This window comes from Coptis chinensis, chromosome 2 (genome assembly GCF_015680905.1).
Source record: "Coptis chinensis isolate HL-2020 chromosome 2, ASM1568090v1, whole genome shotgun sequence".
Taxonomy (NCBI): domain Eukaryota; kingdom Viridiplantae; phylum Streptophyta; class Magnoliopsida; order Ranunculales; family Ranunculaceae; genus Coptis; species Coptis chinensis.
In genome coordinates this window covers 32,587,881-32,614,563 of record NC_141457.1, presented here as the reverse complement: position 1 = coordinate 32,614,563, position 26,683 = coordinate 32,587,881, and the positions used below count along the sequence as shown (strand labels likewise).

Genomic DNA, 26,683 nt, shown 5'->3' with positions numbered 1-26,683 from the left:
CTACCGTGGTAGGCTCCTCGCTTTCTATTAAGTATCTAGTTCGATATCCGGTGTAGGGAGTAATCGATGGGGTAACTATAGGCGTAGTTACTTTGTTATCAACCACTCTTCCGAACGGAGAGTGGTGATGGCATTTAGGTCACCTACGATTGTAGTTTCCGTATTAGAATTACCATTTACCTCAAAGGCCGTGGTTTGCTGTTTTAGGGTTTGGTATCGCTTTGTCCCGAAACACGCCTTTTGGTTGGGCTTTCGCTTGGGCTAACTGTTGTATGCCCCGATTTATGGATTGTAAAAATCTGTTGGTTTGATTGAGTCATTGTCCGAAAAGTTGTTGGGTAACTTGTATAAAGGCGTCGATCGATCCGGTTGTGTAGGTGTAGTGGTCACGGGTGGTGCGACCGAACTATCTCTCGTTGATTATTTATGGGTGGGTTGTCATAGTTATTATTATTAACCTAACGATACCTCTATTGGTATTATAATTATTATAATTATTCTGACCTTGTGCTTGACCTTTGTCGTGGTTTAAGCTTTGGTTGTTATAATTATTATAATTCCCTTGACCTTGTCCTTGTCCTTGTCCTTGCCTAGGTGGAGCTTGGTTATAATTGTTTGCTTGCCTAACGCTTTGATTATTGTACCACGGAGGTGTTACTTGTTGATTATTTCTCCAACTGAAGTTGGGATGTTGTCTACAAGGGGCGTTAGGAATAGGATAGTTATTAATAGAGTAAACATTATCTTGTTCTGGTGGTTGTTGTTCATAAGCTAGAGGACAATAATCGTCGGGGTGCTCGGACTCAAACAGAAATTACATGGGTTGGAGTTTACATTCATGACGGGGATAGGCTTTTGTTGAGCAGAAATAGCCTCTACTTTTTTAGTTAGAGATTCGATTAGATTTTTAAGTTCTGGATCGGTTTTCTTCTCAAACATACCGGCCTTGACTGTTGAAGAAGAACTAGGCGAAATGGGGATATCATCACTACCCCCCCAATTATTATTTCGTTTAGTTTGGTCTTCTAAAAATTTGTAAGCCTCCCAGGCTCCTTTACTTAGGAAACTACCCCCATTCATTATGTCAAGGACTTCTTTATGGTGGTGTAGAAGACCTTTGAAAAGGCACGAACTAACGTGTCTTTAGCTAAGTTATGGTGTGGACACTCTATAAGGAGATCGGTGAAACGATTCCATGCTTCAGAAAATGATTCATGAGGATTCTGTCGGAAAAAATGAATCTTGGAAAGCATCTCATCCGTCTTTAGGGGTGGGTAAAATGTTCCATAAACATTGAACAAGTTTAGCCCACGAGTTCACGAATAGGGGCTTGGGCAGTTAACCAAGACGCCTTTATCGGGCTAATGTGAAAGGGAATACCCTCGGTTTAATTTGTTCCGCACCTACCGTAGGATGATGGAATGTTGTAAGGACTTGTTCAATCCTACGCGTAATTGATAAGGTTTTTCATGGTCTAACCCATGAAAAGCGGGTAACAAATTAAATATGTTTGGGGGGATTCAAAAAATCCCCAATCGGTCTATAGAATGATGCACGATTTAGGGCTATCGCTCAAGGCTTTGTAGAAGTCGGAGAGAGGAGTCTCTCTTTCTTCCCCCATTATGTCAGGTGGTGTGTGTGAAATAGTAGCTAGAGGTGTAGTGTGTGGTATACTAGATAGACTTGTTTGTTGCCGTGTAATTACATTTGTTGTTTTTGTTCGACCAGACCTTAATCTCATGCAAGACTAAGTTGAGCTTAACTAAACATGCAACACTCCAAACAATTCTGATATACTAGTAGAAAACCTCTAACTGGAAATGCGAGGTATGGAAGAAAGGAATACCTGATAAGCCCTTGCTTCGCTTATGAATAGCGTCTTGTATGCGCGTGTTCGTATGTATATAAGAGATTAGAACACTGAAAAATATGAAAGATCAAAGTTTGAATCAAAACCGCCGAAATCGAAAAATTTAACACGCGTGGCGCGGTCGCTTATAGATAGCGCTGGTCATCTCGAAAATTGTCAAATTACAGTTTTTAAGCGCCGCGGCTCGCTCCAAATGGGGCGGTGTAAAGTCAAATTCAGTAAAGTCAAATTCCAAGTTAGAAGCGTGGTCGCTTCGATTAATAAAGTCAAATTCCGATGGCTTAAAGTCAAATTCCAAGAACTTAGCTGGTCGCCGTCTGGGTCGCCAAGTAAAGTCAAATTCCAAGAACTTAGTGGGGTCGCGCTTTCCTTGGGAGCCGGGCGCCTCGTATTTTTTCTCGAATTTGTCAAAGCTGAAATGGGCAACCACAAATGAAACAAACAAGGGTGGGTGGGTTTAATGGGACTTAAAAATGACTACTTCTACTATGAAAACAATGCTAAAGTGCAACTAAGATGGCAGCGGCGCCATTTGATAAAAGTAAAATGTATAGTCTACCTACGAAATGAACGATGAATTCCTTCCGTAAGTAAACTAAAACTGGACTTTTGAGCCTTTATTTATCAAAGCTTCTACTCTCGATGCGAATTGCACTAAGTGGAGTAGGAAGTTCGTTCCACTCCTAGTTCTCTAGCATGGATTGTTTTCTAAGTCTAAGAAATCAGTCTTAAGTCAATGAGAGCTTTACGAAATGTTATGCTAACAAGACGCGTTAATTTAAATAACAAGATATAATAAATAACAAGATAAAATATAAACTAAAGTCAATCTACGAAAGCTACGGAATTACTTAATGTTTGAATCTAGATAGAGAAATAGAGGGGAATTAAATCCACCTCGATTCCAACTTAATAACCTAGTATAGATTGTCGTATCTTGATTCTTACGTTTTCACGGCAAGAACTTCGAGTTCTAATCCCTAGTGTTCATGGCATTCCTACCGGATACTAACTAGCATGTGAGGTCGTCCACCCATTCTCATGGCGAAACACGACCTTCTAGAGTGGAATAGATTCTACAACCAATTCTATACTAACCACTAAGTTTTCATCAAGGCTTCATCAACCCCTCTAATGGAGGTTTTAGCCTTGAGTCATCAAAACATCATTTCCCATATTATTATAACTAAACATAATGTAAGAAATGGAGATTTACTTAATTAAACAATAATGAATCTAATTTAATGGCTGGAATGAAATAAGAATAAGAATTGAAATTAGATCTAGAATGGAAATGACAAAATCGAAATTAACAACCTAACTATTTTATTTATCTAATCAATCAAGAACAATGATTCAAGAATTTAATCTAAAACAGGAATTGAAATGGAACTAACACTTAATTAATTAATAAAACTAGATCTAGAATTCTATATATTACTTTAGGTCTAACTAGCTACCATTAACAAAGAGTGAAGCTTTTGTTTTTATACATCCAGATCCAAAAATCGTGCATGGGCTTGGAGCCATGTTTTGGGCCAGAGAATCAGGCCCAAAACCCAATTCTTTCAGTCCAAAAAGGCCTCTTCAGCTGCAGTTCGCTTCAACAGACTTTTCGTCCACTTCTGCTCCTCTGATTGGGTCAAGGCTTGGACCATTGGAAAGCTCTTTCCGAGCCGGTCGTTTTGACATAAGGTAGGCCCAATTCCGAGGTCTGAGTCTAAAGTTATGGTCTTCGGAAGTTCTGTTCACTTTGTGCACTATTTCTGCCTGCGTGGACTTTGACTTTTCATCTTTTGACCAGGCTGTACAAAGGCTTTGTCTTCTTGAATCTTGGCCTTTAATCACCGAACTCCTTAGTAACCAACCATTGCTCCTTTATCTCATCAAAGTGGCACATTCCTGCACATAATTGACTTTGAAGCCTGAAATACATAAAAACACGTAATCAGTCTTAACTCTTACTTATTACTCACATAATTGGTCTAAAAGTATTACTGCTAAGGGGTTAAAACTACAGTTTTGGGCTCTTATCAGTGAGTATATTGAGCGGAATACAATTGCTTCCTCCACTGTTAGCAGTACGTGAGGTTGTACCTAGTCTGCCTTCACATCTTTAAATGGATAATCTTCAACCTTGTTGTCCGATTCAATCTAGAAAGCAAATAAATTACTATGTGACATATTGAGGTGTGTTCATAAATATGAAAGCAGTTCTAAATATGACACTTTACGTGCTCTAATTGTAAATATGATACTCTATGTGACATATTGAGGTGTGTTCATAAATATGAAAGCAGTTCGGAATATGAAACTTTACGTGCTCTAATTGGAAATATGATACTCTATGTGACATATTGAGTTGTGTTCACGAGTGTGAAATCAGTTCTGAATAGGACACTATATGTGGTCTAATTTTTAATATGACAATCTATGTTACATATTGAGGTGTGTTCACTACTATGAAATCAGTCTTGCATATCCACTTTATGTGTCACAGCCCGAATTTCTAAACAATAACAAAGTGAATATTTGAAATATAATTATCTCAAACATCACTAGGTTCACTTGTTTAAAAACCCAGACTATGACGGAGAATACTACACATACAAACCCTAATAGCCATGTCATAAAAGAAACAACTTAAAATAAAATAATCCCAATAATTATCCGAAATCTCTTTATTAAGATAACATCCTTCCAAACAAAACATCAAACAACTCTCCAAATAAAGTTCATCACTACCATGTCCTCATGCCATGAAAAAGTAAACTACGTTATTACATTCTTCCAACAAAGAAATCAAACCTAAAAGAAAACTAACGGACCGCTCCAGGCACGAATCCCAATCACACGCCGCGGTTCCACTGCCTTCCACCTATGTTCCCAAGAACACACCCACGTTGCCAAAAACAAAGCAAACATGGGTCAGCAAATTGAATTTGCTGGTATGAGTAGACTAAACACATATAAACATTTCAAATTCTTACTTATCCCACTAACACTTTAAATCTATCACAACCTAACCATTCTCAGCTTGGAAGACAGGTAGTTCCGTCATCTCAAACGGCATAGTTTCTTCCCATGAAAAACTTCCATTTTATTAACCTCCATTTTATTAACTCATTCTAATAACTCCCTTTTAATATCTAAATAATTAAATTACACTTACCGATATCCGCCGCTGTATAAGGGTAGGACCGCGTCCCTGCACAAAATATTATTAAGTCCTACCCTCCTGCAAAAGAAAGTTAGAACTTGTATATATAACAGATGTAGATATTCTATATGTATTCAAAGGTAAACCCAAGCACGCTCGTATAAACAAATCAATTTCTCTTGTCAATTACTCGATTACTTTTCTTATACACCCACCCTTTAGTACCTACTCCACGATTTGCACTCCACACATTTGCCAAATCACACATTCCTGTGTGCCTCTCTCCCACCGAATATCACAATATCATAGCCATCTCTGGGCTTTCATACACATATTTCACAACCTCTTTGGGCACAAAACTCAGGTCATTCATGACACATTCAATGAATACCTATCATATCACTAACGGGCCATTCATGGCACATTCAATGAATGCCCTGGGTCATTCCTGCCACACTCAAGGAATACCCAATCCTACATTCCCGTACATTCAAGGAATACAACTAACCCGCAAGGCGAATACCTTAGTTCCTCTTTAGGGCAGTCAACTACAATCTGGTCATTCATGGCACATTCAATGAATACCCGGGTCATTCATGGCACATTCAATGAATACCCTTATATAACACTAACGGGCCATTTATGGCACATTCAATAAATGCCCACCTACATATGACTTCATCAGTCATAAACTCAATTCTAAAACTTGAGGCGTGGAGAGTTCTAAAAGGGTGCGGTAAGTTTTGTTTACGCATTATTGTATTTTATTGAATAGATTATTTCAGAGAACGTAGGAATATCTTGATTCAATAAATTTTGGTTTACGCGTTATTAATTTCATGAATATAAATGTCATAACGTTGTGTATCTCAAAAGACTGAAAAAATCACAAAGCAGTAAATACACGTACACAAGTATATTTATAAAGGTCTTAGCAAAAAATCAAACACATTAATAGTCCTAGACTTATCCTATTAGACCGAATCATAATGTTAGGAAAAAATCAAATTTTCGGGTCAACTGGTCAAAGTCAACCCTGGTCAAAGTCAACAGTCAACTCTGGTCAACCCGGCCTAAACTCCAAAAACCCAAAAGCCCAAATCCTAAGGCCCATAGTCTAACTTAAGCCCAAAACTAAAAATCCAACAGGTTAAAACATAAGCCCATCACGATTTGGCCCAAGCCCAAATCGTGGAAACACCGCTTCATCTTCCTTCCCTCATTCAACTTCTACTGACCCCACCACCGCCACCCATCCGTGAAAAAAACAAACCCAGCCGTTTGGTTCAGGGAGAAAAACCCTCTCTACCCATATCAACAATACTTGATTCTGTTATACTGAGAAAAATCGACCGACGCCATTAAAGGTTGATTTCAAGCTTCAATTGTCAAATTTCCAACACCCAATCCACCATCAACAATCCCTTCAACCCAACAACATAACCTCACAACAAAACAATCAAACCCGACAACAGTTAAAAGCAAAGAACATACACAAAACGGTTATGTTCTCGCGGCACGCGCCATTAATGGTCGTTCAAGCTTCACAAAGACATTCCCTCATCCAAAACAACCACCTCCACTTCACCACGCCCCCAAACATTATTCATGACATTCAAAGTTATCAATTTCCACAAAACAAACAAAACCATACAAAAGAACAAGGAACGGTTTGGTGCTGGCGATGGCGGCGCCATTATTAGCCACCGTGTCCGTGACTTCGGTTTTAAAGGCCAAAAGTCGTCCTAATTGATCAGGGGTTCAAAATGGTGTTTAACCATTAACAGAGTTGACAAAAATAGAATTTGAGAAAGAACGGCATTACTGGTGTGTTTAAATCGAAACCAATAAAAATATAATATAGTATGACTACTCACTGTTAAAATCGAACAGCCCGAACATCTCCCCGAAATCGAAACCCCGTCGTCTACTGTCACGCGAACCGATTATCTTTCTCGTTCAAAACCCCCCTTTTTTTTTTTCTCAGTAAAACTCTCACCTTTTTTCTAAAACTCTAGTTTTTTTGTTTTTCTCCAAAAAAACTCTACGTGAGAAACCCCTATTTTCTCGTTTTTCAACCCTCTCCGAAAAACCAGGGTTTTAAACCTATCTACTTACTTACGGGCTTTTTTTCTTCTAACAACTGGATATCCTATTTCTGTTTTCTATTTACATTATTATTATTATTTCTATTAATATTATTATAGGAAAAAGCAAATAAAAATCGGGGTGTTATAATATACACACCTTAAAAGGATCTCGTCCCGAGATTCAAGGTAGAGTGTCAGAGAAGAGCTCAGGGTGCATCTGCCTTATCTTATCCTCAAGTTCCCAGGTCACGTCATTTTCCCTTTCACTCCACTGCACTTTCACCAAATTTACAATCCTCCTCCTAAGGTGTTTCACATCCCTATCTACTATCATGATAGGTCTCACTGTAAAAGTTACATCATCGTTCAACTCTAGCTCTGCTGGCTGGACAACCTCAGTAGGATCTTTCACACATTTCCGTAGCATAGACACGTGGAAGACATCATGAATCATTGCTAAGTTAGGCGGCAAGGCAAGACGATACGCCAAACTACCAATGGAGGCTACTATCTCGTATGGTCCAATATATCGCGGACTCAACTTCCCTTTCATGCCAAACCTCATAACTCCTCTCATAGGGGAAACCTTCAAAACACAAAATCGCCTCTGAAAAACTCTACCCGCTTCCTCTTCAAATCTGCATAACTTTTCTCCTTACTGCGTCTTTGCCTTAATCCTTTCTTTAATGACTTTAATCTGCTCAGATGTCTCTCTCACTATCTCGGGCCCAAGCAATACTTTCGGTCACATCTGCCCAACAAGCGGTGTGGATCGACATGGACGCCATACAAAGCCTCAAAGGGTGCCATACCGATGCTCGACTGGAAACTGTTATTATATGCAAACTCCACCAAAGGTAAATGCTCCTCCCATCCTCCACCAAAATCCATTACACAAGAGCGTAACATATCTTCTAATATCTGATTCACCCTCTCTGCATTCCCATCCGTCGAGGATGATAAAAGCGGTACTCATCGCCAAACTAGTGCCCATAGCACGCGAAAAACTCTTCCAAAACTTCGAAGTGAACAAAGGATCTCGATCTGAAACAATACTCACTGGAATCCCATGTAACCTGACCACTTCCCGAATGTACAAGGAAACTAACTTATCTGTATTTCTACGTACATCAATAGGAATGAAATGAGCAGATTTCGTTAGACGATCAACAATAACCCAAATAGATTCATTACCTCTCCGAGACTTAGGCAAACCATCAATGAAATCCATAGAAATGTGCTCCCATTTCCACATCGGGTATCTCTAATGGTCGCAATAATCCGTAAGGCCTCGATGCTCTGCCTTTAACTCACCGACAAGTTAAACACTGAGAAATATATTCTCCGACATCTCTTTTCATTCCTTCCCACCAAAAGGTCCTCTTCAAGTCTTGGTACATCTTCGTTCCTCCAAGATGAATTGTAAACCGAGAACGATGAGCTTCATATAATATTTCCTTCTTTAACTCTGCATCATCTGGTACACATAATCTCTCATGGAATCTCAACCCTCCATCAGAATCTACTGCCCAATCAGACGGACAATCATCTAAAATATCCATAACCAGATCATCCAACCGACTCAAAAGAAATCGGTCTCTATGCTGCATGGCAATCACTCTACTGAATATCACCGGCCTAACCTCCAAACTGCATATATACCCCTCATCTGTATCTGGTGTAGTCCGAACATCATAAGCTGCTATGGTCTCTAAACTCTTCCACTCTTGCACCATAAGAGTGGTCAAAACACCAGGCAATCGACTAAGTGCATCCGCCACTACATTGCCCTTTGCCCTCGGGTGATATCAAATCTCAAGTCATAACTACTTATGAACTCCATCCATCTCTACTGTCTCATATTCAACTCCTTCTGTGAATATAGATACTTCAAACTCTTGTGATCTGTGTAAAGCTCGAACTTCTCACCATATAAATAATGTCTCGACACCTTCAAAGCAAAAACCACTGCCGCTAACTCCAGATCATGAGTAGGATAACGTCTCTCGTGTATCTTCAACTGTCGTGAAGCATACGACACCACCTTCTGGTCTTGCATTAACACACAACCCAAACCAGTTCCACTAGCATCTGTAAAAACCACTAACTTTCCGCCTCTAGTCGGAATTACTAAAATTGAGTCAGAGTCAACCTCTGCTTTCAATTCTAGGAAAGCTTTCTCAATCATTAGTCCACATAAACTTCACATCTTTCCTAGTTAACTTGGTGAGCGGAGCTGCAATAAGTGAGAACTTCTCAATAAATCTTCGATAATATCCAGCTAACCCCAAGAAACTTCTAATCTCTGTGACAGTGGTTGGTTGTTTCCATTCTTTCACTCTGCAAACAACCTTTTCGTGGTCTACAAAGATCCCTTCACTAGATACCACATGTTCCAAGAAACAAATTTCTTCTTCCCAAAATGGCACTTGCTAAACTTAGCATACAACTTATGTTCCCGGAACGTCTGCATCACTGTCTTCAAATGCATCTTATGTTCTTCTGTGTTTTGTGAATACACTAAAATGTCATCAATGAAAACAATCACAAATTTATCCAAATAGGGCCTGAATATACGATTCATCAGTCTATAAAGAATGCAGTGCATTCACAACCCAAAAGGCATCACGTAAAAACTCATACAACCCATACCGAGTCCTAAATGCAGTCAAAGGAATACTCTTCTCTTCAACTCCCATCTGATAATAACTAGTCCTTAAATCAAACTTCGAAAATATCTTAGCCCCTTTCAACTGATCCAATAAGTCATCAATCCTAGGAAGCGGATACTTATTTTTTATAGTCACCTGATTTAAATCCCTGAAGTCAATACACATCCTCAAAGTACCATCCTTCTTGAAAACAAAATAGCGGTACCCCATGGTGAGTTGCTCGGTCGTATGAACCTGGTCATACACACCTTAAAAGATTCAAACCCATATACTCAAAAGATATGGTTAAGCCAAAAACAAAATCACTAAACATTAAACTCTTACCCCTTCTTGAGTAATTCCTCGACTTCCACTTTCATTTCGTCCAATAGCTTAGGTGCCAACCTGTAAGCCGACTTTGAAACTGGTGCAGTCCCCGGTAACAAGTCTATACGAAACTCCACCTCCCTCTTGGGTGGCAACCCTGGAATCTCCTGAAAAACATCCTCGAAGTCTCTCACTACTTCCACATCGCTGATATCCCTCGTGGGTATCTCTATAGAGCACAGGAAGCTAGACATCACTGAGTCCTCCTTACTAGCACAGGTGTGAATCAACCTCGGCATGCCAGGTGTATTCACTATAACCTCCCTCCTCGCACAATCCAAGGTAACATGATAACGTGTCAACCAGTCCATACCAAGTATGAAATGGAAACCCTCAATCCCCAAAACGATCAGGTCTACCATAAAGACACGTTCTAAGAAACATAACTTAAAACCTTTGCACTCGTCATACAAGGTAACAGAACCTCCTAACGGTGTCTCAACACACAAAGGCTTAGGTAAAAGGGTAGTTTTAAAACTTTCTTTCTCAACATACTGACGAGATATAAAGGAATGTGAAGCACCCGAATCAAACAAAACTCTGAATGTAAACCGAGATGAACTAAAGGTACCTTCAACATTCCTGTGTCCCGCATAGCTGCATATAGGCTCTAGCACGTAGTGATCGGCCGGTGCTCTGTTCTGCTGATTTCCTCGCTTGGTAGGGCATAATAACGAGATAAATGCCCCACCGCTACACTCCCAAAGAAAAGCCTTTTCAACAGAACTATGGCTCTAAGAGTCTTTGCCGCGGTAAAAGTAATGCCGGCGTCGATACGGAAGAGCGGAGCTCGACCACCGGGGGGACCCCGCCTCTGCCATCGATTCCCCTCGAGGTCTATAGCCTCCATCGCCCCGTGGCCTATAACCACCCCTGGCGATGAAATCCTCCCCGGGTCGGAATACACCCTGGCCGATGAAATCCTCCCCAAACCCCTAGGATGGTGGTCTCAAACGGAACCCTCTCGAGGTACATCATAAGGCCTAAACCGATTCGGCCGTCGCTTCTCAAAAAGACCTAGGACCAACAACCGGTATCTCACCAAACTTCCTCTTCCCCTCGACTCTCTTAGGGACTGCATTCGCTCCTCATATCTCAAGGCCAAGTCCAACACACACGCGATCAAAAGTGTCCCCATCAAAGGGAATCAACTTGCCGGACAAGTGACTCTCTAACCCACGTATGAACTTTTGGTTTTTCTTCTTGTCAAGATCCACAAGATAGGGGAGCAAACCTCGATAACTCATTAAACTTGGTCACATACCCATCCACAGACTTCCCGCCTTGAGTCAACTCGAGAACTGTTGAGCCAACCGCTTTTTCTTTGCCTCGGGGAATGAACTTACTCTCAAATCTAACCTTGAAGTCTTCCCAAGTTCAAAGTTCCAAAGGACTAGGGGTGAGAGCTCGCCACCAAAACCTAGCAACGTCATCAAGTTGGTGAGCTGCCAACTCCTCGCTACAACCTCGATAAGCTGATATACCAAAGACATTTTCACAACTTTGAATCCAAGACTCCGGCTGAAATCGCGTTCCCAACACCAAGAAATCGCGCCCACCAAGAGTACCAAACTCCTTATTAGCTTTAGCAAAAGGATCTCCCTGAATCGGATGGTTATTCTCATAGCCTTCAAACAACAACCGATTCAACTGTACTCGACATCTCAGATTGGAGTGTTCACCGCAGTCCATGGTATTACCATTTCGTGTCTCAACCATGATCTACAGTTCAAAACAAAACTCCCATTAATATTCACATATATCCAAACTCTCAACACTATAACCCATATTCCACATCCGAGGATCACTTAGACTTTCCAACACTAAGCTAACCTAGGGCTCGATATTAAAATGTCACGTACTCAATTTCTAAACAATAACAAAGTGAATATTTGAAATATAATTATCTCAAACATCACTAGGTTCACTTGTTTAAAAACCCAGACTATGACGGAGAATACTACACATACAAACCCTAATAGCCATGTCATAAAAGAAACAACTTAAAATAAAATAATCCCAATAATTATCCGAAATCTCTTTATTAAGATAACATCCTTCCAAACAAAACATCAAACAACTCTCCAAATAAAGTTCATCACTACCATGTCCTCATGCCATGAAAAAAGTAAACTACGTTATTACATTCTTCCAACAAAGAAATCAAACCTAAAAGAAAACTAACGGACCGCTCCAGGCACGAATCCCAATCACACGCCGCGGTTCCACTGCCTTCCACCTATGTTCCCAAGAACATACCCACGTTGCCAAAAACAAAGCAAACATGGGTCAGCAAATTAAATTTGCTGGTATGAGTAGACTAAACACATATAAACATTTCAAATTCTTACTTATCCCACTAACACTTTAAATCTATCATAACCTAACCATTCTCAGCTTGGAAGACAGGTAGTTCCGTCATCTCAAACGGCATAGTTTCTTCCCAAGCAAAACTTCCATTTTATTAACCTCCATTTTATTAACTCATTCTAATAACTCCTTTTAATATCTAAATAATTAAATTACACTTACCGATATCCGCCACAGATAAGGGTAGGACCGGCCCCCAAGACAAAATATTATTAAGTCCTACCCTCCCTAGCAAAAGAAAGTTAGAACTTGTATATATAATGGATGTAGATATTCTATATGTATTCAAAGGTAAACCCAAGCACGCTCGTATAAACAAATCAATTTCTCTTGTCAATTACTCGATTACTTTTCTTATACACCCACCCTTTAGTACCTACTCCACGATTTGCACTCCACACATTTGCCAAATCACACATTCTGTGTGCCTCTCTCCCAATCGAATATCACAATATCATAGCCATCTCTCGGGCTTTCATACACATATTTCACAACCTCTTTGGGCACAAAACTCGTGTCATTCATGACACATTCAATGAATACCTATCATATCACTAACGGCCATTCATGGCACATTCAATGAATGCCCCGGGTCATTCCCTGCCACACTCAAGGAATACCCAATCCTACATTCCCGTACATTCAAGGAATACAACTAACCCTTGGCGCGAATACCTTAGTTCCTCTTTAGGGCGATCCAACTACAATCTGGTCATTCATGGCACATTCAATGAATATACCCTCATTCATGGCACATTCAATGAATACCCTTATATAACACTAATGGGCCATTTATGGCACATTCAATAAATGCCCACCTACATATGACTTCATCACTCATAAACTCAATTCTAAAACTTGAGGCGTGGAGAGTTCTAAAAGGGTGCGGTAAGTTTTGTTTACGATTATTGTATTTTATTGAATAGATTATTTCGTAGAGAACGTAGGAATATCTTGATTCAATAAATTTTGGTTTACGCGTTATTAATTTCATGAATATAAATGTCATAACGTTGTGTATCTCAAAAGACTGAAAAAATCACAAAGCAGTAAGTACACGTACACAAGTATATTTATAAAGGTCTTAGCAAAAAATCAAACACATTAATAATCCTAGACTTATCCTATTAGACCGAATCATAATGTTAGGAAAAAATCAAATTTTTGGGTCAACTGGTCAAAGTCAACCCTGGTCAAAGTCAACAGTCAACTCTGGTCAACCCGGCCTAAACTCCAAAAACCCAAAAGCCCAAATCCTAAGGCCCATAGTCTAACTTAAGCCCAAAAACTAAAAATCCAACAGTTAAAACATAAGCCCATCACGATTTGGCCCAAGCCCAAATCGTGAAACACTGTTCATCTTCCTTCCCTCATTCAACTTCTACAGCCCCTCCACCACCGATGTAGCCACCACCGGCCACCCATCAGTAAAACAAACCCAGCGGTTTGGTTCAGGGAGAAAAACCCTCTCTACCCATATCAACAATACTTGATTCTGTTATACTGAGAAAAATCGACCGACGCCATTAAAGGTTGATTTCAAGCTTCAATTGTCAAATTTCCAACACCCAATCCACCATCAACAATCCCCTTCAACCCAACAACATAACCTCACAACAAAACAATCAAACCCGACAACAGTTAAGCAACAACATACACAAAACGGTTATGTTCTCGCTTGAACGCCATTAATGGCCGCTCAAGCTTCACAAAGACATTCCCCTCATCCGAAACAACCACCTCCACTTCACCACGCCCAGTCCAAACATTATTCATGACATTCAAAGTTATCAATTTCCACAAAACAAACAAAAACCATACAAAAAAGAACAAGGAACGGTTTGGTCTTTGGCGATGGCGGCGCCATTAGCCACCGGTGTCCGAACCGGTTTAAAGGCCAAAAGTCGTCCTAATTGATCAGGGGTTCAAAATGGTGTTTAACCATTAACAGAGTTGACAAAAATAGAATTTGAGAAAGAACGGCATTACTGGTGTGTTTAAATCGAAACCAATAAAAATATAATATAGTATGACTACTCACCGTTAAAATCGAATGTACCGAATAGCGGCTCGAAATCGAAACCCGTCGTCCTACATCCCACGCGAACCGATTATCTTTCTCGTTCAAAACCCCCCTTTTTTTTTCTCTCAGTAAAACTCTCACCTTTTTTCTAAAACTCTAGTTTTTTTGTTTTTCTCCAAAAAAACTCTACGTGAGAAACCCCTATTTTCTCGTTTTTCAACCCTCTCCGAAAAACCAGGGTTTTAAACCTATCTACTTACTTACGGGCTTTTTTTTTTTCTAACAACTGGATATCCTATTTCTGTTTTCTATTTACATTATTATTATTATTTCTATTAATATTATTATAGGAAAAAGCAAATAAAAACCGGGGTGTTATATTATGTGATATATTTTGAAATATGATACTCTATGTAACATATTGAGGTGTGTTCAGTACTATGAAATCAGTTTTGAATGTGACACGTTATGTGGTATACATTTCAATTTGACACTCTGTTAACATCCCAACCAACAAACCATCAATAGATCAGACTATAAAATCGTTCAAAAGTCATGAATATGAAAGTAAAGACCTTAATGTAAGTAGAGAAATAGTAGCAAACTCACACAATTACCTATGTTATTATCCTCCTTTTTGCAAAAGGAGTGTCCGGTGAAGGGAAAATATTGCATCTTCTCACAAGGGGAGGTGTCTTAAAGACATCTTCTCCGTAGCTCTCCGCATCAATTATCTTAATGCCTTCATGTATATCTTTCAGTATGGGTTCCTTCCATTCATAAAATAGGCTACGAAGTGTTGTAACACTGTCCTTGAGTTTCGCTAGTGCCAATTCGAAAGCCCTTTTCAGATCTTACACATCAAGTTTAAGAATCTCCAACTCTGATTGCACCAAATTGACCCGTTCATAAATATTATAGTTATTTCTAGGTACTCTGGGTGGTCGCTGGTGTTGTGCACCTACAATAGAAAATAAGTCCATATAAAACAGCTACCAAGCTAAGAGAGGTAAAATCATAATATATGAATATCAAAATATATGTGCTCAACACAAGTATCAAAGAAGTAAGCTAAACACAAACACACCAACAAGTCTTCTAGTTTGAAAACATGTTTCATTTGTCCAAGAACCAATCTTTCACAATTTAATATGTGGAAAACATGGCAATAATCAAAGAAAATCCACAGACTACGTAACTATTAGTGATTTAATTTGAACTAAGTAACAAGTATATCATTTGAGGTCTCGGATTCCTCATATACAACAAAATATGGCATATCCATATCTGAACCAAGTTAAGAATATGCAACTCAGGCAGATTTTTTCCTTTTCTTATATTAGTATGCTATAACATATGCTATATTAATAGATCTGAAGAACCAAGAACACGAACCATGTAAAGTGAGCACTAAGTTTAGGGGCGTTGATTCACATTAACATTATGGTCCTCACAACACTAATCATTTTCACTTAGTGTTGGCATTTGAAAATATATACCGCCAAACCAAGTTTAGTCAGCGCAAGTTTAGTGTCCTTACTTTTCCTTAGAAGAACCATGTTTGCTTCAAAACTTCAGAACTATGAAGACCTTGAAAGTGTTAGAGTTTCTCTCTTAAAAACCAGACTTTGTCTCTCTTAGTTTGTAAAGAGAGCTTGAGAGTGGTAATTTTGAGAAATAGATTAGAGTGCTGGAGAGAAGTGGTTATGGGGAGGCATTATATACGTGGGCTGAATAAGAGCAGATAGTGACGTATTGTTGATGGCGTCCTTGTTTGTTTTGAGTCCCCAAGTCTACTGTGAGAGTACTCATTTACAAAACAAGGCATATCAGAGACACAAGTATGCGGCTGATACGATGTGCATTAATTGTTAGTGGCAAGGGCGTGAAGGAGAAAGTTGATGGGTGTGGGGTTTTGATAGAATGGTAATAAGAGGTACTTACAAAATAGGGTTTATGTTGTTTGATCTCAAATACACCCTATTAGAATAAGAGATAGAGGGAGATATTCCCATGTGGTGCTTTTATGAGCAAGGTGCCACTAAAATCGTGTGGAACCAGGTGTAGCATATTGACTAATTGGGTTAGTGAAGTGAGGGAAGCATGGCCCAAAATATCGCCGATGTATCTGATATATATTATTTTTTTGGTACACCGAAATGGATATATTCGATATATCTCAACCGAATATTGAATCCCTCTTTTTTTCCGATATATATTGCAATTTCCGATATAACGATATATATCAACCGATATATCCGCTATAAATTTTTGACTTTGACCGATATTGTTGACTTTGACCAAATATTGTTGACTTTGACCGATATATTGATGATATTTCCGATATAATCGATGATATTTCCTTTATATCGACATAAACAAAATTTTGATTGGTCAACAAAAAAATACATATCTCCGATATTTCTGATATATCCGATATTTTTCTGTTTTTGGGTACATCGAAATATTTACTTAATTCGATATTTTGGGCCTTGCTGTGAAGTAGGCTTTGATGAGGATCATGATGTAGGCCTCGATGACCATCTATTATGACCATCGCATAGTGGTTAATTACTATTACTATGATTCAATTACTATGGTGTTATTACGAATTAAAGTATTAATTATTGGTGTTAATTATGAATTAGTACTAAACAAATTTATTTCTTATTTGGCCCTCTTCTTATTTTTATCTTTTGTTCATTACTAGGGTATACCCGTGTCGTATGGCATTAATGAACTCGACGCGTTTACGACCCTATCTAGCATGAACTCGACGCGCCTTCGGTGCTATCTCCTCTACCAGTCCAATTGGTCATTATCCATAAACCCAATAGCATCAATTAAGCCAGCCCTATATACAGTACCATGTTAAATTTGGAGGCCCAATAGTTTATAGGCTAGCCCAATTAGTTTTTAAGCCCACCCACAATTGTTGACTTTTGAGTGTTTTTAGATAGATCACATGGATACTAATTTGGAATATACAAAATTGCACAAATCCCTAAATCACTTGGATTAGCCATGTCATATTTTGTGAGGAAGATTTGTAGCCGTCGGATGGGGCCCTTTGGGCTACACACAATTATGTTTGGTTAGATACATAGTTCGGAATTCTCAGAATTTCGACAAATCCAAAAACTGAAATTCATCAAATTTCGACCCCTTTATATTCGGAATTTCGACTAATTTCGAAATCCGAAAAGCTAGTGTGCGTAGGGTGTACCCACACGCAGGCATCTGGGCCACTTATATAGGCACACAAGTACTGGTGTATTGCAACAAAGAAGTACTATCAACGACTCTCATTCCTGCGCACACATACATACTGATGCACCCTAGATGCCCTCTTTCGGAATAATCAAAATTTCGACTCTATATTCCAAATTCTGGTTTTTTGAAAAACTGAAATATTGGGCAGAATTCTGAGGTTTCGTTCGGAATCACGAACACTGGTTAGATCACAAATACGCGCACCTTTGGCGCCCCCCGACGCGCATCCACCCCCACCCCCTCCTCATACTAAAAGAACTCCAAACCGAAGCCCGCCTAAAAAAACTCCAATCAAAGTCCATAAGAAGCCCGACAAAAAAACCCAACCGAAGTCCACTAAAAGTCCAGCCACATTTGTTGACTTCAAGAATGATGCAACATTCTTGTTCCACACTATTAAACAACCCACACCTCATAAGCCCTAAGATTCGCCACCTCATAAGCTAGATCCAAAGGTTAGGGGGTGGTGTTGGAAGTCTAACACCACCCTTCTTTGTTATATTGATTGGTGTTAATTATTTGGCCCCACACCATTTATTCGGATATTTTATTTTCTTTTCAATTCAGTGATTTATGTCCATAATATTTCCTCATATTTAGGCGGTGTTATACAAATTCAAACTTGTCACTTATAAATGTTCCTCATAAATGTTTTAAGCTTTTAAGGGTTGCCATGTTTTAAGACCCAATGTCGGTTTTTAACTCTTTAAATTACTTAATTGTACATTTATAAAATCCGACTCTTATAAAATAGAGGTCGGTATAAAATATGTGTATTTTCCACAAGGATATCAACATCAGAATTTCACGAAATATGTCATTTGAATTCGAAATATCGGAATTGATGTAATTTCACTAAATGTCGGAAATATTTATGGCTTCACTATGCAGTTTAAGTACTAATCGGGAGCAAGTCGCTCCAAAAGCTTATAACGATTAATCGGAATTAATCGGGGGTTAATTGTGATTAATCGCCTTAGCTAACCTATAATACATATGTCACATATAAGTGATATAACAACCTAAAACAAAATAAACAAAAAAAAACATACATGCCTGAGTGGTGGTCTGGTGGAGGGATAGCTGGCCTAAGAGTTTTCTTTGGTTGTTTTTCACTTTTTACGGTTTTGATTATTTCCTCGGTGAAATGAAATGTTTTCAGTATATAGATTCGTGGGCTTTTCTTTTCTGGGGATTTTTGTTGGCTTAAATTTTTTCATAAAAAACCTATAAACCTAGTAATCGGCGCTTTTTTTATACCGAATCGCCGATTAAGCAGAAGAAATTGCCCGTTTTATGGCACCCGCTCAGACCTCTAAATTTTTTCTTGATCGGATCGGTCGAGGGGCGCATAGCGCTTATGGGCTGATTAATAGGCGCTTAAACCGCCCAGCCGCTCAGGCCTCTAAATTTTTTGTTGTATTAATAGTCGAGGGGCGCATAGCGATTATGCAGTGATTATGCGCAGATTAATAGGCGTTTAAACTTCCCAGGATTTGGCTTGTAATGTTGGTAAATCAGATCAACTCATTATTGTGTGGTTCACTAGTTCAACAGGTATTAGTTTCATTGGAATTGACTTTGACTACTCTCTTATGTTACATTAAGTTTCATAAAAGATCGGTTCATAAAACATGAGAAAATTCAATCCGGTTGCAGACTTGTAGGTACGCATGGAGTTGTTCACTGAGTTGACTCAACTAACTTGCTTCTTACATGTGGCACTCTTACCTCACGTCTCTAACCCTTGATTTTGGGCAATAGAGCCACCGCATCCTACCTAGCTAACTCTAGCTTTATCCATGATTAATCCTCATGATTAATTTCACCAAAAAGTCTTATTTGGCTGACGTACTAATAAGTGGGTAAAAGTCTTATTTGTGTAAGAGTGTTAAAATCAAGAAATGAACCATGACCGTGGCCTACCTATCGACATTGTTTGAGCTGGTTGGGTCCTCATTTGTATCCATTTCTATAGTCATCCAAAAAAGATCAGGAAAAATGGTAAGTTAAGCTGTTAAGGCATACCCTATTTTAGTCTACCGATTACAATACCTCGTTACAATATTGTTCGGGTATGTCATTTCTTTTGACATACTATAGTCCATAGTACAAACAATAGCGATATATTGTGGTATATATCGAGATATTAGAAAAGAATACATATTACATAATAAATATCACGATATAGACGATATGCTCCAGAATATATTCAACTGTAAATATCGACGATATTTAAATGATATTTACAATATATGCGATATTTGGAGATATTTTGTGTAGTTAACAATTGTATTTAATATTTGAGGTTAATATTTATGAGGAATATTTATCCTCTTATCATTATATTTCAAATAAATATAAATCGGATATAAATTACTCTAAATTATATATCAAGAAATATCCATGATATTTGTCGATGAATTCGAAATGTCGGAATTGATGTAATTTCACTAAATGTCGGAAATGTTTATGGCTTCACTATGCAGTTTAAACACTAATCGGGAGCTAGTAGCTCCAAAAGCTTATAACGATTAATCGGAATTAATCGGGGATTAATTGCAATTAATCGACTTAGCTAACCTATAATACATATGTCACATATAAGTCATATAACAACCTAAAACAAAATAAAGTAAAAAAACTACAAGCTTGAGTGGTGGAGTGATAGCTGGATCATGACGAGTTTTCTTTGGTTGTTTTTCACTTTTTACGGTTTTGATTATTTCCTCGGTGAAGTGAAACGTTTTCAATATACCGACCTATTCAATATATAGATTCGTGAGCTTTTCCTTTTTGGGAATTTAGTTTTTTGTTGGCTTAAATTTAACAAAAAAAAAACCTATAAACCTATTAATCAGTGCTTTTTTTATACCGATTTTCCGATTAATCGCCGATTCAGCAAAGAAATCGCCAGTTTTATTGTACCCGCTCAGACCTCTAAATTTTTTCTTGATCGGATTGGTTGAGGGGCGCATAGGACTTATACGGCGATTAAGAGGCGCTTAAACTGCCCAGCCGCTCAGACCTCTAAATGTTTTCTTGATCGGATAGGTCGAGGGGCGCATAGCGCTTATGCCCCGATTAAGCGGCGATTAATAGGCGCTTAAACTTCCCAGCCGCTCAGACCTCTAAATTTTTTGTTGATCGGATCAGTCGAGGGGGGCATAGCGCTTAGGCGCCTATTAAGCGGCGATTAATAGGCGCTTAAACTGCCCAGGATTTGGCTTGTAATTCTATTCTACGTTGTAATGAGGTGTAGGGAAATGAGCCATTTGAGCGTGGCAAATCCGTTCGCACCAGTTCAGACGGTTTTGTCCTCGGTTTTTATCCTAAATTTCAATAGAGTCAACTAAATGCAACTGAAATAACTATTATATTTTAGGGGCTAAAATGTAATATACCATAAAGAGAAAGCTTCATTTCCTGTTGGCGTGGGCCAACTTTTTGCTTGAGTTGTCTCCATCAATAGAAATTATTTGGATGATTCTGTCCCTATTTTGCTTATTAAATTACGAAGTAATTGTGTTTACATCATTATAATAATTGTTATATTTTAGGGGTAAAACAGTATTAAGCATTTTTTATTTCTTTTTATGATAAAATTGATTAGTACAAACTAATGTGATAGATAGCCACATATGCCAATGCTCAAAACTAGTGTTTGTAATTCAGATCAACTCATTATTGTGTGGTTTGATTGTTCAACAAGTATTAGTTTGATTGGAATTGACTTTGACTATGGGTTATGTCACATTAAGTTTCATAAAACATGAGAGAAAGCCATTCAATCTGGTTGCAAACTTGCAGGTACGCATGGAGTTGTTCACTGACTTGACTCAACTTAAATGCTTCTTACATGTGGCACTCTTAGCTCACGTCTCTAACCCTTGGTTTTGGGCAATAGAGCCACCGCATCCTACCTAGCTAACTAGCTTTAGCCATAATTAATTTGACCCTCTTATACTAAGTGGGTAACAGAGTAAAACTCAAGAATTGAACCATGATGATGGCACCTGCCTATCGACGTTGTTTGGGTTCTCATTTCTATCCACTTCTATACTCATCCAAAAAAGATCAGGAGAAATGGTACGAAAGGCATATCCTATTACACTATTGTTCGGGTATATCATTTCTTGTGACATACTATAGTCCATAGTACAAACTATTGCGATATATCGCGATATGTATCGAGATATCATAAAAGGATACATATTACATAAAAATCACGATATGCTCCAGGATATATCTCTCTCCTTTAAAGAATGCGCCCCCACCTATAGTTTTTTCTCATACGCCGTTTTTTTCTTTTTTTTTTCCGATTTTCCCCTCGCCAAATACTATTATTACAACCCATGCCATCCAAAATTTTGACAATTCCACCCGAAATTTTGACGATTTTTTTAGAAATTCCAGACAAATTTTCAAAAATTATTTATTCCTATTTTATTTCGGTTTTATTTTAAGAGGCCTCTTATTTTAATTTTTGTAACCTGACAAATTTTAACATATTTAGTATAAATTAGTGGGTTTGTGGCATAGTTAGCAATTCATAATACGGCAAAAATTCGATACGAAAAATATTAAAATAAAATTTGAGTTTCAACAAGAATTTGTTTTTTCAATTCAGATTAAAAAAAACGGAAACGACAAAAGTTCCCGTTCGTAAGTAATTTGAGTATAATACGAAGCTAAAATTTAAAAAATACGATAAAATTTGACAACATACTAAACTTATAGTGAAAATATGAATAATTCGCGAATTAATGATTTCTTGCCTAATTAACGAATTATTCCGTATCATTGATAAATACGCCATTTTTAAATGTTTTCCGAATTAAATGAATAATTCGCCGAATTGCTAACTATGGTTAGTGGGACCTCCTTACATCTAGAACAACAATTCGGGTCGGAAATTTAATTTAATTTTTAATGATCGATTCAAATTTCAATTTTTGGAATCGGGGTTTTTTATTAAGAGGGCATCTAGGGTGCATCAGGGTGTATGAGTGCACAGGAATGAGGGCCCTTGGACAGTACTTCCTTTGTTGCAATACACCAGTACTTTTGCCTATATGAGTGGCCTAGATGCTATACGCTGAGTACACCCTGTCCACACAAGCTGTTCGGTATCCTTAATATCTATGATATTTATCGATATTTTAGATGTATCCACGATATTTGCATATGAGACAATGTCAAATATCCCCAAAGAGAAAGATATATCTACGATACATATCCATAAATTAGGGATCGATACTTTGCCATATCTTGATATTTTGTACTATGGTTTCACATGCAAATATCGTGGATATATCCAAAATATAGACAAATATCATGGATATTGTGGATATTTCTTGATATATCTTGATATATAATTTATATTTATTTGAAATATAATGATAAATATTTCTCATAAATATTAACCTCAAATATTAAATACAATTGTTAACTACATAAAATATCGCATATATTGTAAATATCATTGATATTTACACTTGAACTAGCATTCTGGCACGCACGATGCCCCTGCTGTTTTTCACGCTTATTTTATGCTACCTATCCGAATTCGAAATCAATCTGGTTAATAAAACCGAAAAGCTAGTGTGCGCCGGGTGTACTCAGCGTATAGCATCTGGGCCACTCATATAGGCAAAAGTACTGGTGTATTGCAACAAAGAAGTAATGGCCTCATTCCTGCGCACTCATACACCCTGATGCACCCTAGATGCCCTCTTATGGATATTCTTTGATATATCATGATATTTAATAATTTATATTTATTTGAAATATAATAGTAAATATTAAATGCGAAAATCTAGTGTGCGTAGGGTGTAACCATATGCAGGCCTCTGGGTCACTCATATATGCAGGGGGTTTGTGTGTATTGCAAGGCAAAAGTACTGTGAACGGCTAGATGTCCTGCGCACACGTACATTGTGATGCACCCTTGACGTCCTCTAAATGCGAAAATCTACACAAAATATCGCCAAATATCCCAAAACATCAATAAATATCGCCAAAATATCATGGATATTTGCAGTCTTATATATATCTCTAAGCATATCGTGATATTTATATATCTTTTTGTTGACATATGGATATTTATCGTGAAATATCACGATATATTGTACTATTGGTGAAACAATGTCAAATATCCCCAAAGAGGGGGATATATCCACGATACATATCGAGAAATTGGGTATCGATAAATACTCATATCCTCATATTTTGTACTATATTTTGTACTATGCTATAGTCATCCCAAAATTTCCTTGTTGAAAAATACACATAATTTCAAAATTTCATTAGGCACCTCATTTTATTATTGATGTCCATAAATAAAATACACGTATTTAATTAAGTAATTTAAATAAGGGGTTTTTTGACTTAACCCCCACGGATGTACCCCCATTTGGCGATAACCCCCCATTTAAAAAAAATCATTACTGATTGCCCCCCACTCCGTTTGTTTTGTGAGTACCGTCAGTTGATATTTTCCATATTGCCCACTTTACCCCTATTATATAGCGGGAATATTTGAAAGAGAGCCCCCCACATTAGAAAACATAAAGCATAAACACAATTTGTGTAAAACCCCCTAAATGTGCCCTAATTTTATCCGATCATTCTCTCTCTCTAACACTGTTGATCTTCTTCTCGTTTGATTGTGGTCACTTCTCCGTCTTTCTCTTTTGTTCTCACTTCACTTATTTCACTAGTAAGTTCACTCTCACTATTTACTTTTTCGTATGAAATTTAAAAAAAACTGCACATTTATGTTCGTCGGGTTGTTTTGTAGTTTGGGGTGTTTATTTTGTAATATTTGGAAGTTTATATTCATGTTCCCTTTGTAATGATGATTGTATGATCAGAAAAATGTTTGATTTGTAATACTGTGTTTGATTTGTGATACTGTGTTTCCCATTTTAGAAGAATGTCTATTAGAGGGTATAGGGTTTTAAGGATACATTTTAATGGAGAATGGAGATAAGCAACTAGGGATGGTGTTAGGCATAATGTGTATGTGGGTGGGAACACAGTTGATATAGACATGATTGATGGTGATGTAGCAAATATGGTCGAATTGGTTGCTTGGATCACATGTAAAATTGATTGTCCCCCAAACCCTATACTTGAGATTAGTTGGGCTGATGGAGAAAACAGAAGACAAATTGTGTCTGATGCTGATTTGTTTTATATGTGGGGGTCATGCAAGTAGAGATAAGAGAGGGTATAGCCATTTGTATGTCAAAGTTATTGAAGTGGAATTACTGAGCAGTACTGATGATGAGGATAATTCAAGTGAGTATCCACCCACAGACTATGAAGCAGAAGAAAGTGATGATGATGTCATATATGTTGATGGCATACCATGCAAGAAATGACAAGATTTTGATCTTGATGAATGGCCAACAGTTGAAGAAGTTGATAGGATGATGGACTTGACAAGTGGCTCTTTTAAGGGTAAAAAATTGTTGGAATATAATACTGTTGGTGATGGGCTTGGGTTTGGGTCCAATACTTCCAAAGATCTTGGGTCTAATACTGTTGGTGATGGGCTTGGTGTTGGTGATGTGCTTGGTGTTGCTGATGGGCTTGGTGTAGGTGATGCAGAAAAGTCTCAAAGCGCTACCCAAAGGAAGATGAATAGTAGGAGAAGTTCTCACTCCCAAAGATCTTGTTCTCAAGTTGCAGGTACGTTTTGTTCTTTATTATCTTTTTTCTTGAGATCTCTTCATATTTTTGAAAAATGTTTTATTGATTTTAGCAGATAAAACAGGCCATGGTGAGTTTGATGACACTTTAAACTTTGACTTTTTGAACTTTGGAGTGGAACAGAATGTTGCTCGAGCTGATAATGTGACAACACACAATGGTATGTTACATATTAGGGGCCCCTACATATTATTTAACATATTACTGTACAAGAAATAGGTTATGATATATACTTACTAGATCTGTTTGATAAACTGACAAGGCCAGAAAGACCAATAAGGCCAGAAAGACCACAAGTTGATGTGAATCAGATTGATGCAGAAGAGGCATACCGCAGTTGTGAATCAACATATGAGGAATACATCCCTTCTGAAGGTGATAGTGATACTGAATTTGATGCCTATGTTGTTGGAGAGCATGAGCATGAGCTTGATGAAGATGTAAGCAATGCTGGTAGAGTTAGTGATGTTGTAAAATGAGACATTCAACATACCAACCGATGAAGGTGTTACTAGTGGTGCAAAACCATTGATTTTGGAGGTTGGTCAGACTTGGAAAGACAGGTATGAATTAAGGGATTACATTAGACTTTATGCCATTAGTAATAAGTTCATATTGAAGCAGACAAGAAATGACAGTGATAAGATGGAGTGGAAATGCAAGTCACAGGATTGTAAATGGAGGTGTTATGTCAGGGTGATGACAAATGGTCGTACAATGAAGTGTAGAAGCATGAATGATATACATACATGTGTTGGTGCTGGCCGAGAAGATTTGAATCCAATGGCAAATGCCCAGTGGATAGCAAGTCGAATTGAGTTAGAAATGAGGCTACATCATAGGAGTTTTACTCCTAATAATATCAAAGAAGAAATGATGCATAAGTTTCAGGTAAGGATTAAGTATTGGCAGGCTTGGCATGCAAGAACCATAGCAATGGAGAAAATACATGGAAGTTATGATCAATAAATATTAACCTCTAAAGATAAATATAATTGTTAATCTAGTATAAATATCGCATAAATATCTCTACAAATATTTCAAAATATCAGATATATTTAAATATCAGCCGATATTTCATATTTGAATCCAAGATATGGCACGTAAGGAGCAAGCCTCAAGTTGTTTTTCACGCTTATT

General features: G+C 37.9%; 3 protein-coding genes and 1 non-coding gene across 4 annotated transcripts; 1 reads left to right on the top strand and 3 right to left on the bottom strand.

The window, feature by feature from the left end:
* Positions 1 to 1,149: 1,149 nt before the first annotated feature.
* Positions 1,150 to 1,253, top strand: LOC147515824 (small nucleolar RNA R71). The gene has a single exon (XR_015214562.1). It is a non-coding gene; the product is annotated as a small nucleolar RNA R71 (small nucleolar RNA).
* A 6,048-nt stretch (positions 1,254 to 7,301) lies between these two features.
* LOC147515823 (uncharacterized) lies at positions 7,302 to 7,685 on the bottom strand. The gene has a single exon (XM_086593060.1). The coding sequence runs from the start codon at positions 7,683 to 7,685 to the stop codon at positions 7,302 to 7,304; it is 384 nt and encodes a 127-aa protein (XP_086449186.1).
* Positions 7,686 to 8,430: 745 nt separating this feature from the next.
* LOC147515822 (uncharacterized) lies at positions 8,431 to 8,856 on the bottom strand. Its single transcript, XM_086593059.1, has one exon. It carries the CDS (start codon positions 8,854 to 8,856, stop codon positions 8,431 to 8,433), a length of 426 nt encoding a protein of 141 aa, XP_086449185.1.
* Positions 8,857 to 10,112: 1,256 nt separating this feature from the next.
* On the bottom strand, positions 10,113 to 10,520 carry LOC147515821 (uncharacterized). The gene has a single exon (XM_086593058.1). It carries the CDS (start codon positions 10,518 to 10,520, stop codon positions 10,113 to 10,115), a length of 408 nt encoding a protein of 135 aa, XP_086449184.1.
* Positions 10,521 to 26,683: the final 16,163 nt, after the last annotated feature.

Coding starts and splice junctions, on each gene's coding strand:
- LOC147515823 (XM_086593060.1), bottom strand. CDS start 7,685: ATGAGGTTTGGCATGAAAGGGAAGTTGAGTCCGCGATATATTGGACCA.
- LOC147515822 (XM_086593059.1), bottom strand. CDS start 8,856: ATGGTGCAAGAGTGGAAGAGTTTAGAGACCATAGCAGCTTATGATGTT.
- LOC147515821 (XM_086593058.1), bottom strand. CDS start 10,520: ATGGTAGACCTGATCGTTTTGGGGATTGAGGGTTTCCATTTCATACTT.